At 41.6% G+C, this 13,574-nt stretch overlaps 1 protein-coding gene across 5 annotated transcripts in view; it reads right to left on the bottom strand.

Moving 5' to 3' along the window:
- The window catches only part of ATP13A4 (ATPase 13A4), a 118,593-nt gene that overhangs the window by 86,069 nt on the left and 18,950 nt on the right, over positions 1 to 13,574 (bottom strand). For 4 of the 5 annotated variants that reach the window (XR_011470313.1, XM_070406547.1, XM_070406549.1 and 1 more), the window contains exon 2: positions 3,374 to 3,547. The exons of the other annotated variant lie outside the window; for it this stretch is intronic. Coding sequence is in view for 3 of the 4 variants with exons in the window: in XM_070406547.1 (XP_070262648.1) it covers positions 3,374 to 3,547 (174 nt within the window). In the remaining variant the exon portion in view is untranslated. The remainder of the gene's footprint in view (positions 1 to 3,373; positions 3,548 to 13,574) is intronic. 5 annotated transcript variants of the gene reach the window in all.

Genomic DNA, 13,574 nt, shown 5'->3' with positions numbered 1-13,574 from the left:
CAACCAAAAAAATGAGTTCGTGTGTCACCTCTAACACGAGTGTCATAGGTTCGCCATCACTGCACTAGAGGCCCGGTGCACAAAAATTTGTACACTCAGGGGGTCCCTCAGCCCGGCCTATGCCCTCATGCAATGTGGGACCCCTCGGAGGATGTCCACCCCAGTGAGGACCCTCACCCCATGGAGGTTTGGCCAGCCTGGGTGAGGGGCTGATGGCTGTTTTCAGGCTGGACACACCCCCTTTAGGGTGGAGGGTCCCCACTGGGGTGCCTGGCCAGTCTGGGTGAGGGGCTGAGGGCCATTTTCAGGCTGGCCAAGAACCCTGGCGACATAAGCTCACAGCCTCTCCTTTTTTTCTTTTTTTATCCTGAGATTTATTCGCCTTCTATAATTGAAACTTTGCTGCCTTTAGCGGAGGCCTGTGGAAAGCTTGGCTTCCTTCATCGCCCGGGGCAACCCACTCCTGCTGGCTCCAGCTCCGTGGCTACGGCTGGCTGAAAGCAGGTATCTGGGGTTCGTTTACCTTCTATAATTGAAACTTTGTTGCTTTCAGTGGAACTCAGAGCTGGGCCGCGGCAGGCAGGGAACCTTGGCTTCCTCCATCACTGGAGCAAGCAAGCCTCCTGCTCGCTCCAGCTCCATGGCTGCCGGCCACCATCTTGGTTGGGTTAATTTGCATATAGTCACTCTGATTGGCTGGTGGGCATGTCTTAAGTCATAGCGAAAGTACGATCAATTTGCATGTTTGTCTTTTATTAGTATAGGATATATATACAAGTTTGATAATGAACTTTATAGTTTGCAAATGGCTGTTACATACATAATCTCACTTCATCCTCACACCAGTCCCAAAAACAACAGGCACTTTTACTAGTCCAATTTTAAAAGTGGGGAAGTTGAGGTCTTGAATGGTTAGGTAACAAATCTAAGGTGTAACACATCAAAGGTGCTAGGACTAGACTTTAAAACTTTTGACTCCAAATCCCCAAATATACTAACTTCTTGTTGGTTGACACATTTTTATTTTTTTTCACTCTTATAAGATCTTTCTCTCTCTTTGCCCCTCTTCATTTTACTTTTACCAACTTCCTTGCCATTTCTTTCATTTTCCTCCCTTCCCTTGCCTTTGTCTGCTTAGTTCCTCTTATTTTTATCCATGCTTTGACTCTGCCAGCAACCTGAGAGAGTATAGCTCAGCCAAGCAGACGTTCTCAGATCTGAAGAGTCTGGTGATGCGCTCTGAGAGGCAGAAAGCTTTTCTGAATCTGAGGTGGTTTCTGTTGCAGCAAAAACATCACCCACTGAGAACTAGTTCTGGGAAAAGGAAGTACCATGGGGTAGATGTAAGTACTTTTCCAAATCCTCCTTTATGCCAGCAAATAAGGATCTCATAGGTCCTTAAGTTCATGTGGAGGGGGTTGATCTAAGAAAAGATCCCAAATATGTGGTCTTCCATATGTTCTTTTGTCCCAACTTGGAGCTACGGAAAGCAAACCTTTACCTACCTCTGCTCCAGGAAGACAACCAGGCTCTGTACAGAAAGACCACTTATAACACTTGGATAAATCTGGATCATTCCCCTTGAGACTATATAAATATATATTGGCTGAACCATAAAGCAAATGCCCAGGCTTCTATTCCTCTCCCAAAAAACCAAGTGTGCTCATTAGCATGAGTTATAACTATCCACAGTGGTGTTTCTCAAAGCATGGTCTTACCAGAAGCATTAGCATCAACTGAGAAAGTGTTAAACATGCAAATCTAATTAATTAGAAACTCCACAGGGAGGGCAGTTAATAAATCCTCCAGGTGATTCTGATGCTGGTTGAAGTTTAGGAATCAATGGTCTAAGTACAATTGCATGGGAACAGCTCTGCACTAGGAGCTAGGATATATGGGACTTATCCTAGTTAAGCCCCTCACCCACCTAGGAAAGCCGTAAATTATATCGTCTCTCCTGGCCCCATTTCCTCACTGGTCAAATGATGAAGTCTTCCTTGGTAAGTGCCAGGCACTCTTCCCTTATGCATATTCTGTGACCCTTCATGAAGATTATAGTGTGAGCCAGCAGTGGTGTAAGGCCCCCACCCCAACCTCATCAATATGACTTGTTCTTACTCCACAATAATCTTGCATTTTTAAAGTATTGAAGCTTATATTCTAAAAGTCTTTAGTTAAAATAAAGTTGACCCTGGGAGGAGGTGCCTCAGCTATCACTTACGTTATAGCTCACATGTCAGCTAGGCTGGGACATAGAGCAGGTGGCTCTTGAAGCAACCAGGATCCAGAAACAAGGAGTTGGGCTGATGCCAGTGGAGTAAGTCAACAAAGACAAACTTCATCCAATTGCCAAGTTCATTGAGTTCTAGCCCCAACTCTGTTAGATTAAAATGTGGAATTTTTTGCCCAGTTATGAGACTATCTTTCCCTCTTGCTGCATTAAATATAATGTTTACTAGAGAGATTTCTGTATACAGAAGAAGCTAACAGCTCAATAGAGGTTGATTTGTCAAGAATCTGGTTGTCATTGTGAGTCATATGGGCTGAAGTATTATTTGAGACACTCAGGCAAAAAAGCATCCTCCCTGAGACTGTCCTTTGATGCCTGTAAATAGGAATGTTCACTTCAGTCTTCAGCCACCACTTGTTTATGGAATCCCCAATATGTGCAGGAACTAGGGATACAGCAATTGAGTTAGAAATGATCCCTTCCTTTATGGAGCTGACAATCCGGCAGAAACTATGCACATTGCCTAAGTGTAATGAGTGCTAGGAGGAAGTATTTTGGGAGCAAATTTAGAAAAACTCACTTAATGCCAGGATCTTGGGTTAGCAGAGAAAGCCAATGACCTTGGGGACAAGATGGTTGCATTTCTTACCCAAGCATATCTGCAGGATGCAACACACTCCAGTCAATAACTGTGGCTCTCTCAAATGAGCAGGGAAAGACAGTATTCTCCTCAGAGGAGTGCTCCTTCTCTCCAACCAACCTCCCCCCTTCCTTCCTCAGAGTCGCCCCAGTGGAGAGGGCTGGGATAGGCATGAATATGTCAGCATGCGGGGGGAGGGGGGAGGGGGGGATCAATGTGAATTTTGTGGGTTGTAGCCTGACTTAACTACTTCCCACTACCTATTATTTTTAGCTATTAACGTGATAATTTTCTGCTCTAATATTCATACAACTCACACATTTAAAAGGAATACCCTGTGAAATCCCACAATACACAAATTATTGAATTCTTGGTGAATATGTAAAGGCAAGGTTGTGATGGAATCTGAGGCTGGAGCCTCCTCCTGCCACCTGATTTGTGCACATCTCTCCACATTATCTAAGAGAAAGGGCCCCCAGGTACAAAACCAAGTACACACTTACTGTTGTCCTTAGCAACACGATGTCTGCTTCTTGCAAGGAACACGGGACACAATTTGCCCACACATGCCAAGCAGGTTTCCAGTAAAACACCAAGGGGAGGATCCCAAATGAGAAGATGGATCCAGCAAGGCAGAGGGTTTTCCGGCAGCCGTGAGTCTGGTAGCCAAATATCTCCTGGGGCAGAACCAAAAGGACCCCAAATATTGGTTAAGCCAATAAGCAACAAATAAAAAAATTGGGATTTTGGTGATGAAACTGAGAGCAAAGAGTAAAGAAGTCAAGCAGGAGGAGGGAAGGATAGGGAGAAGGGTGGAGGGAGTGGAGAAGAATCCCTGACAACATGTAAGATATGATCCAAGGAGTTGCAATATAACTGGAAATTTCAGTTTCTGCAATTTGAGCACCCAGCAACCCTGTTCCAAGCACTATGGTAGTTGCTATGTTGTCTTATTTGATCCTCACAATCTTTCTCTGAATAGGCTAGCACCCTCATTTCATAAATGATGACACTGAGCTCAGAAAGGCTGAATAGAATGACTTGTTCAAGGCCACATAGCTAAGAAGTTTGGCTGCCAATATTCAAACTCAGGTCTTTCAGCCTCCAATTTTGAACATAATCTACAGCCTTTACATATATGAACATGTGACAGGTGACAGAAGCACTAGGTGACCCCAGCAACCAGTGATTCCTTTGGCTGGAACCAACAGCCTAGTAGGCAAGAAGGACTAGAGACAAACCTTGAGTTTGAAGTCAGGATTTGGTGAAATGCCACCTTGCCTTTGGGAGTTTAGGGTAGAGCTATGCATTCACACCCTCCTCTCATGTTCAATAGTGAAAAGAATTTTACAGAAAGAGGGGAAAATCATAGAGACTATTTGGTTTACTTTGACTGATGCCTATAGAGCACCTGCTATGGGCCCTGGAGGATACAAATATGAAAGGAATAAGAGTCTTACTTCTAATAATTTATAATTTGTGCAAACTTCTTCTTTCCAAGGAAAGCCTGGGACAGAATAGAAAACCACCCCTGAAGTTTATGGCCTCAGTTTCACAGCTATATTCCACGAAGACATAGGTACATTTTATACTGGTTAGAATGGCTCAAATTGAGAATTAGAGAGTCCTGGTTAAAAGCACATTCTCTGGACCAAGACACTTTGGGTTCAAAGCCTACCTCTGCCACTCATTGGGTGAGATCTTGAAGAAGTTATTTAACCTCTTTATTCCTCAGTTTATCATCCATAAAATGGGGGTGGTGATAGTAAACCCACCTCACAGGATTGATATAAAGCAGGGGTGGGGCACACCCGGCCTGTGGGCTGTAGAAGGCCTACAGAATCATTTGGTCTGGCCCTACAAAAGCATTAGGGGTAAGTTAATTAAATATTTGACCAAATATAATAGGCTAATTTTAAGTTGATTTTCTATGGCCCACAAATGATGGTATAAATATCCAAATGGCCCTTGGCAGAAAAAAGATTCCCCACCCTTGTTATAAAGCTTAAATTAGTTAATATGTGTTAATGCTATGTAAGCACTTACTGCTGCTGCTGTTGCTACTGCTACTATTATTTCACCATTTCCCAAAGCACAGATCTAAAATTCTACCCCGTGGTTTATTGGCATTTAGATCGAAAAATTCCTGGTGTCAATAGTTTTGCTCTTGTTAGAATTGCCTGTTAAGATGACAAGGAGCAAGAACATGCAACTTTAAATCCACTAGCTTCTCTATCTCCCTTGATAAAGATTACATTATCAGAAAAGGTTCTGTGATTCTTGGCTGAAAGTTGCTTCATGTGTAATTAGGCCCCTCCCTCTCATTAGCAACACATACAGGTGCTGAATGGCTTCCTTGGGAATGGCCCACATTTGCTTTACCTTTAATAAAATGTTCACATTGACTCAGAAGTACGAGCTCTTGACTGAGTTTGCGAAATAGGAAGTCTATCCTGACATAAAAACTCCTCTCCCAACCTCAATCGCTGCTCTCCAGATGCCAAGCCTGAAGCAATGCTTTGTTAATCCACATTGTGCGGGGTCCCAATCCTAAATTCCATGTCTGTCCTGAGTCCATCCTACCATCTTTTCCCGTGTGCTTTTTTGTGTTCTGACACTTGAAAATAGATCAACTTCTCCATCCAACTGCCATCTTTTAAAAATATTTAAAAGCTTTCTTATATTGCCATTGAGCCCCATCCAATCTGCCTGAGTTATGCCACTTCTATAGCACAAACCTTCCTGTTACCACACATTCTTTCACAGGCAATGCAATGAGAACCTCTGTAGTTTTCAGTGTCTTCACATTCATTATCAGAATTAAGTAAACAGGAAATACTATCCTCATTTTCCAGCTAAGGAAAACTAAAGTTTAAAGTTATTATATCTAATCACTATTATTAGCAACTATTGGGTAACAATGATAGCAGCTAACATTAAGTGAGTACTTAAAAGCACTTCAACAAGCACTTTACACATTTAGTTTAAAAAATTATTAGATAAAGCTCATCTATAACTTAAAACTGAGCTTCCAGTCTAAACCTTCCCAGCATAACGAAATAATGTAACTGGCCACTCTCACTCTAAGGCTCTTTTTCATTCATCTTAAATTTCCATTCAATTTAACAAATGTTTTTTAAGTGTCCCCCAAATAGCTGGCACATGTTGGACACCAAAGCCCCACTGAAGCAAGTCCTGCCCCATAAGGGTGTTTCAGCACAGCAGTTCTCCCATTCTAGACACAACTGGTCCTCACAGCCAATTGGTCTGGAGGTCAATTCCTCCCAGTGATACCAACAGCAATCAAGGCTTAACTACAACAAAACTGTGCACCCAGCCCACAAAGGTGTGCACCCAAGAGAATTTACCACAGATGACTGGGGAGGCTGAGCCACTGGGCCCTATTGGACATCTAGCACACAAAGCTGCTCTATCAATACAGGGAAGCAGCCAAAATGCGGAGACAAAGAAACATGTCACAAATGAAAGAAATGGAGGAAGGCAAACTACTGGATATAGAGTTCAAAACCATGGTTATAAGGTTGCTCAAGAATCTTCTAGAAACCTCTGAGAAATTTAGTGAGACCCTCAAGGGTATGAAAAAGGACCAATTAGAAATTAAGCAAACACTGACTGAAATAAAAAATAATATACAGAGATCCAACAGCAGACTAGAGGATAGCAAGAATCAAGTCAAAGATTTGAAATATGAAGAAGAAAAAACACCCAACCAGAAAAGCAAAAGGAAAAAAGAATACAAAAATATGAAGATAATGCAAGGAGCCTCTGGGACAACTTCAAACATACCAACATCCGAACTATGGGGGTGCCAGAAGAAGAGAGAGAACAAGATATTGAAAACCTATTTGAAGAAATAATGACAGAAAACTTCCCCTACCTGGTGAAAGAAATAGACTTACAAGTCCAGGAAGCGCAGAGAACCCCAAACAAAAGGAATCCAAAGAGGACCACACCAAGACACATCATAATTAAAATGCCAATGGCAAAAGGCAAAGAGAGAATCTTAAAAGCAGCAAGAGAAAAACAGTTAGTTACCTACAAGGGAGTACCAATATGACTGTCAGCTGATTTCTCAACAGAAACTATGCTGGCCAGAAGGGAGTGGCAAGAAATATTCAAAGTGATGAATAGCAAGAACCTACAACCAAGATTACTCTACCCAGCAAACCTATCACTCAGAATTGAAGGTCAGATAAAAAGCTTCACAGATAAGAACAAGCTAAAGGAGTTCAACACCACCAAACCAGTATTATATGAAATGCTGAAGGGTATTCTTTAAGAAGAGGAAGAAGAAAAAGGTAAAGATAAAAATATGAACAACAAAGTGACAACAAATACATATCTATCAACAAGTGAATCTAAAAACCAAGTGAATAAAAAATCTGATGAACAGAATAAACTGGTGAATATAATAGAATCAGGGGCATAGAAAGGAAGTGGACTGACAATTCTCAGGGGGAAGTGGGTGTGGGAAGAGACTGGACAAAAATCGAATACCTATGGATGAGAACAATGGGGGGAGGTAAGGGCATGGGGTGGGGTGGGAACCGGGTGGAGGGGAGCTATGGGGAGAAAAAAGAGGAACAACTGTAATAATCTGAACAATAAAGACTTATTTTTTTAAAATTGTCATCTAAATGAGGTACTGTTAATAACGCTGGACAACAGGTGTAGATCAGAAGTGTCCCAGGCAAGCCAGGTGAATTCTCCCCTAGTTACACCAGAGTATTACTCTGAAAGTTTGCCTGCTCTCAGTCCTGTGGGCACTACACCACCAGTTAGTAGCTCATAACCCATAACCCACTGCCAATTGTCAGTAGAAAAGCTGAAATAATGTGGATAAGGAGTATTCAATTACTGTTTATTGAAGTAAATTGAATTGGACTAACTTAAAGTGAATTGCATTGCAGGGACCATTAATAGATACTAGGTTTAAAATTGCAAAAAATAGCATGGTGCTCTTTATTACCACCCCGTAGCAATTTACATCCTACATTATGGAGTGCCTTCCAACTCCCTGAATATGCTTCAGGGAAATATCCCAGCTACCCCACATCCCACCCTCCCTCACCTCCCACAAGAAGGAAGCAATCAGCCAAAAATAGAATATTGGGAAAATGTCAAAAGAATGTTATACTCATGGCAGTATATGTGCATTAGGAAATAACACACCGTGCCTTTCTTTATCCGCCTCCGAACCACAGATGCCTCTCCTCCCTCTGTCCCTGGGTATCTAATCTCTTGTATCTTTAAAGGGCTTCAACTTTGGCTTCCGGGTGTACAGGCCTTCTCCTGGACAGAGACCCTGTAGTCAAGAAGTGCAACTGTGCTCCCCAAAGCAATGGTTTAAACTTTGTCACCAAATAGTGGCCAAAACCAACAGAACCCCTGAAGAATCTAAAGACTCTCACCCCAGAAAAATACACAGAGGCGCATACACATAAACTTCCCCACAGATATTCAGGAGGTCCCCAGAGTCTAGAGAACACCTGCCTTAGAGGGTTCCCGAGGCTGAACCAAGGTCGATCCTTCACAGTTTAGAGACTGTACTTAACTCAGGGCCAGACACTAAGTAAGCACTTAGTGAGTGGAGAGGCATGAAGACAGGGGCTCACAGAAATGCAGAGTGAGAGGGTGACTGTAAGAGCATGGCAGGGGCTGATTCCAAGAAGCTTTACAGGGTGAAATTCCCTGGGGCTCACCAAGTCCTGAGAGTGGCTCTCAGCCTTCTCATCCACGGCCTGCCCGCAGGGAACACTCAGGTTAATCAGGTCTCAGAGAAGGATGTAATGAGAGAGTGAGATGTATGTACATAACTGTCCACCAGCCAGATAAATATATGGTAGGTACGAAGAGTTTGTTTTCTCCTGCCATGGAGTCATAAGCAAGCATAGTGCTGAAAATGGGCTCTGGAATCTTCTCTGAGCCTCTCCACCCTGAGTGATATGCCTTCTTTAAACATATTAATTCATTGCATCAAATTACAAAGGCTGTTGGTCTGAAAGCCATTTGTTCTCTTTAAGACAAGTTTGCTTTTCTCTACTAGCTTCATTAAATATTTGAAAGTTTAAATAATTCATTTTTTAAAGTTACCACACTAAAGATGATCTCTTTTCCCTTACTTTGGGTGAGTAGGTAAAGTTTTACTATAATTTCCATGCATTACAACAATTCACCTCATTGTTTACTCCAACTCCAAGCCTTATTCAAATTTCTGCCTCAGTATTTCCTTGTTTTGCACACTTCCTGCTGAAGGACAATTTTCTAAGGGGCCTGTAAGGTTACTAGATCCAGGTGAGAAAATTTTAATCTGAATGATATAACCCAGAACCTTAAATTGGAGGCTCAATACAGTATGACCTGCTAAGTATTTCTTACAACTTTAAACTGGTTTTCCTATTATTTTCATATAAATATTCTGATGTCTACCTTTTCTCAAAAATAAATCAGAAATTGTAAGTTCTGGCAGTGTAGCTCAGTTGTTAGAGCATTATCCCCATACACCAAGTTTGCAGGTTGGATCCCTGGTCAGGGCACATACCAATGTTCCACTCATGTTCCACTCATACATGCAATCAACCAATGAATGCATGTATGAGTGGAACAAAAAATCTCACTCTCCCCCCCCCTCTCTTATGAATAAAAGTTAAAAAATAAAATAAATCAGAAATTGTGACCACACTGTACCCACATCCTTGCACTGTAAGAATCATTTAAAGAGCACCAAGATACATGTGCATAATCACCCAGGAACTAACCCAACACCATCGAGTGAGGAGAAGCCTGAGGTGTGTTCACACAGGAAGATCTCAAAGAGCACTGCAAACAAATGAACTCTCGCAACATGCAGTATGGATGACTCTTAGTAATGTAATAACTAGTAAGTCAAACAAGTCAGTGAGAAGAATTACATCAACATGAAAACCTTTTCATAAGGTTAAAAACAACTAGAATTTAAAATATATATTTTAGGATACAGTTGGGTAAAAGAAAACTCTATGGAAAGGAAAGCAAGGGAATAATGAACACCTGAGGCAGGACAATGCTTACCAGTACTGGGGCAAGGCAGGGAAATAGGGGCTACATTGTCAAGTGTAGACTGTTGTCAAGCTCCCAGCTTGTGCTTGGAGTGGTTGGGTCATCACCTGATTATGAAGAGCACACTAACTAACTAAATGAATGCAACACAGCGTGGGTAAACAACGACAATGTGTCATGGATCAAGGATACCGACAGTCTAATTGTGAGCACTGAAGTCTTAGGGGGAAAAGGAAGAAAGAATCAGCCAGAGCAAGTAAAGGATTCTTCCCTTTTAATGAGCAAGTAGTCTCCCTTTCCCATGGCCTTCCCATGCTTTTTATTTCTCTCAACACTGAGGCCATATGTTAGATTCTGTATTCTCAGTTCATACCTGGCCTACTCAATGGAGTTGCCGCCAGTGATTTGTAACCAAACCAAAGGTAATTTTGCCCCCAAATTACATTTGGCAATGGCTGCAAATAGTTTTGATCATTCTCATTGGGTTAGAGGTAACTCTGATGAGTAGAGACCAAGGATATTGCTAATTATCCTACAATACAGATGACAGCTGCCCCCCAACCTTCACAACAAAAAATTATGTGTCCAAAATAATGCCATGGTTGATCAGCTTGCTGTAGGTATTTGAGTTTCCCTAACATAACCAAGTGCCAATGATATCATCCCCAGAGAAGAACTAGAACATTTTGATATGAAATCTATAGTAAAAAAAGGATTTGCACTTAATGCCAAATGACCACTAAGGTCAGTTGTGGTCAGAGCAACTCATTTTGCAGCTGAGGGAACTGAGGTGCTAAGAAAGAAAGAAAATTGCCCGTGTGGTCTGCACCTGCCTCCTTCCTCGCCCTGAGCCACTCTATCTCACTCTCCCGCAGCCACAAGGACTCAACATTTCTCTGAACTAATGAAGCCCTTTCCTACCTTGGCATCTTCCCATGGTTGCTATTTCTCTTCCTTTTAAGACTCCTTTTCTAGTAAATGTTTCCTTCTCAGATAGGTTTCAGCCAATCTCCTATATTTTAATTATAAACCCCTGATCTCACACACCCTTTACAACTACTTTTCTCTGACATTTGCACAACTTGCAATTAGTATTTTTTGCTTTCTTTTCTAATTGTTCCTCTTTTCTGTCCCCACAACAATACTTTAAGTTCTGTCCATTCAAATTCGTTTCCTCCAATGCTGTTTACCCAGCACCTAGTACATTATCTGCAGGTAATCGAAGGTAGATATTTGCTGAATGGGGGAATAAATAAATGAGTGACTCTACTGAAGAAAAGAGGGAAGGAAGAGAGGAAGGAAAAAGGAAAGGAAGGAAACACTCTAAACACTCTTGAACACTCTAAAAATTCAGTCAGTCCACTGTGGGAGGGGAGTAAGAAAATATAATATCCCATGCTTGGGATATTAGTGTACTTTGACTAATCAGGGTTTCCTTTTCTCAGCCCAGGAGGTTGTCAGCCTGGGCTGCGGAAACTCCTCCTTGTCACATGGGTTGGCAGCAAGGTAATACTCTGCCTTGGGGATAATTGTCCACTTGGCTGAAGCTCATAAAAACACACTGTTTGTGTGAATACTTACTTCTTATCATGTCTCACTCATCCTAAATATATATTTTTCATATTCTGCTTTAATCCTCATAATCCCATATGGAAGACAACATCAGCTGTAGGTGAGAAATAAGGAAGGTGAAGTTCAAGGAAGTTAAGGAGTATACCCAGAGTCACCCTGCTGGTAGGTAACAGAGCCAGATTCTTCCTACTTAACTCCTTCTGCCCAAGAAGGCTGCCTCTCCTCAAGGCACTCCCTCTTCAGCTCTCTGATATTATCATCTGGCAGGTGTCACGGGGGACAGTACTTGAACTTGTGCTGATTGCTTACATTTGAACTAAAGAATATGCTGCCCAGACAGGTTCTTAGGTTCCCTTAAGCAGGTTTTCACAAGCTTCAAACTGCAGAGTGAGAGGGTATGGGCAAGAGAGGCTCCACCCAGCAACCAGATGGTGGTTTCTACAAGTAACATTTTAATCTTCTGATCTGGCAATCTTGGGCCAGAGGCATTTCCTAGGTTCTCACATGATGCTGAAATTAAAACCTTTTTTTGCTGGTGATGTCTGAGAAATGTAAGACAGGCAGAGCACACACAGGTCAGTATCTGGGACTACCATCCCCATCCCGTCTGGGAGCTTACTCGCTGCACTGACTTTTTCTCAGAATGAAGACCTGAGACAAGGCAGAGCAAGAGAAAGGCCACATTTATCAAACTGATTGTCAAACTGCAGTGGGAAGGCCAGAGAGAGTTGGGGGGCAGGAGGGAGGGGAGTAAGAGATCAACCGAAGGACTTGTATGCATGCATATAAGCATAACTAATGGACATAAGACACTGGGGGGTAAGGGAGGGTAGGGGTTTGTCAAGGGCGGGGGGGAAAAAAGGACACTTATGTAATACCCTTTGTAATACTTTAAGCGAAAAATAAAAAAAATAAAAAATTAAAAAAAAATTTAAAAAAAAAAAAAAGAGAAAGGCCACATTTAAAGATGGATTCAAGACCTGATTCTGCTACTTATTGATTGTATTGTCAGGAAGTCACTGTCCCACTAAAAAAATAAGAATATACTAATGCCTGCCTCACAAAACTGTCCTGATAATGAAATGGGTTAGTAGTGGTGAAAGTGTTGTTCAAATATATGCTGTTATTATAAGGGCAATTAGACTAAAGGCTGATTGAAACACGCTCGGTGACACCCTGGCGTGTCTGGCCCCTCCATATTCAGATCAGTTCCCGGACCACACAGTATAAAGTATCTACCCAGACACTCTCTAGCACAGTGGTTCTCAACCTTCCTAATGCCGCGACCCTTTAATACAGTTCTTCATGTTGTGGTGACCCCCAACATAAAATTATTTTCGTTGCTACTTCATAACTGTAATTTTGCTACTGTTATGAATCGTAATATAAATATCTCATATGCAGGATGTATTTTCATTGTTACAAATTGAACATAATTAAAGCATAGTGATTAATCACAAAAACAATATGTAATTATATATGTGTTTTCTGATGGTCTTAGGTGGCCCCTGTAAAAGGGTTGTTCGACCCCCAAAGGTGTCGCAACCCACAGGTTGAGAACCACTGCTCTAGCACATCATGCTATTTTAAATCTCTAACTGGTAGGTATTTTTCTTATTTTTTATTTTTTTAGGAACAGTTGCTAGAATGTGAGTAGGTCTGTCTTATTCATTGATGTAATTCTGGAACACGGGAGAACAATTCCTGGCACATAGTAGGCTCACAAATAATTTTTAGTGAATAAATGTCTCTGATTACATTACAGGGATTACAATCTAAGAAAGTAGATTGGAATATTATTAGACTGGTAAACAGAGAAGCCAAAAATGACTATTATAGTCGGTAAGCATCTGGTGGAACTTAACAAACATCCAAACATCATTTTGCAGAGAACAGAACTGAGATCTTAAGACAATTCTCAAAGGAACATGTAGAGGGAGAGCATAGGAAAAGCAATGATCTCCTTCCAAAGTCACACTTCCACTCTTTGATCAATGGGGAATTTATCTTGGCAATAAATTATATCCCCAAGTATTATTTGTCTTTATTTCCTTACCATAGGATTTGTCATTT

Source organism: Myotis yumanensis, unplaced genomic scaffold, assembly GCF_028538775.1.
Source record: "Myotis yumanensis isolate MYYU_CA2020_CCGP unplaced genomic scaffold, mMyoYum1.0.hap1 SCAF_2, whole genome shotgun sequence".
NCBI classification, from domain to species: Eukaryota; Metazoa; Chordata; class Mammalia; order Chiroptera; family Vespertilionidae; genus Myotis; species Myotis yumanensis.
The sequence above is the reverse complement of the archived record's forward strand: the minus strand, read 5'-3'. Positions and strand labels throughout refer to the sequence as shown.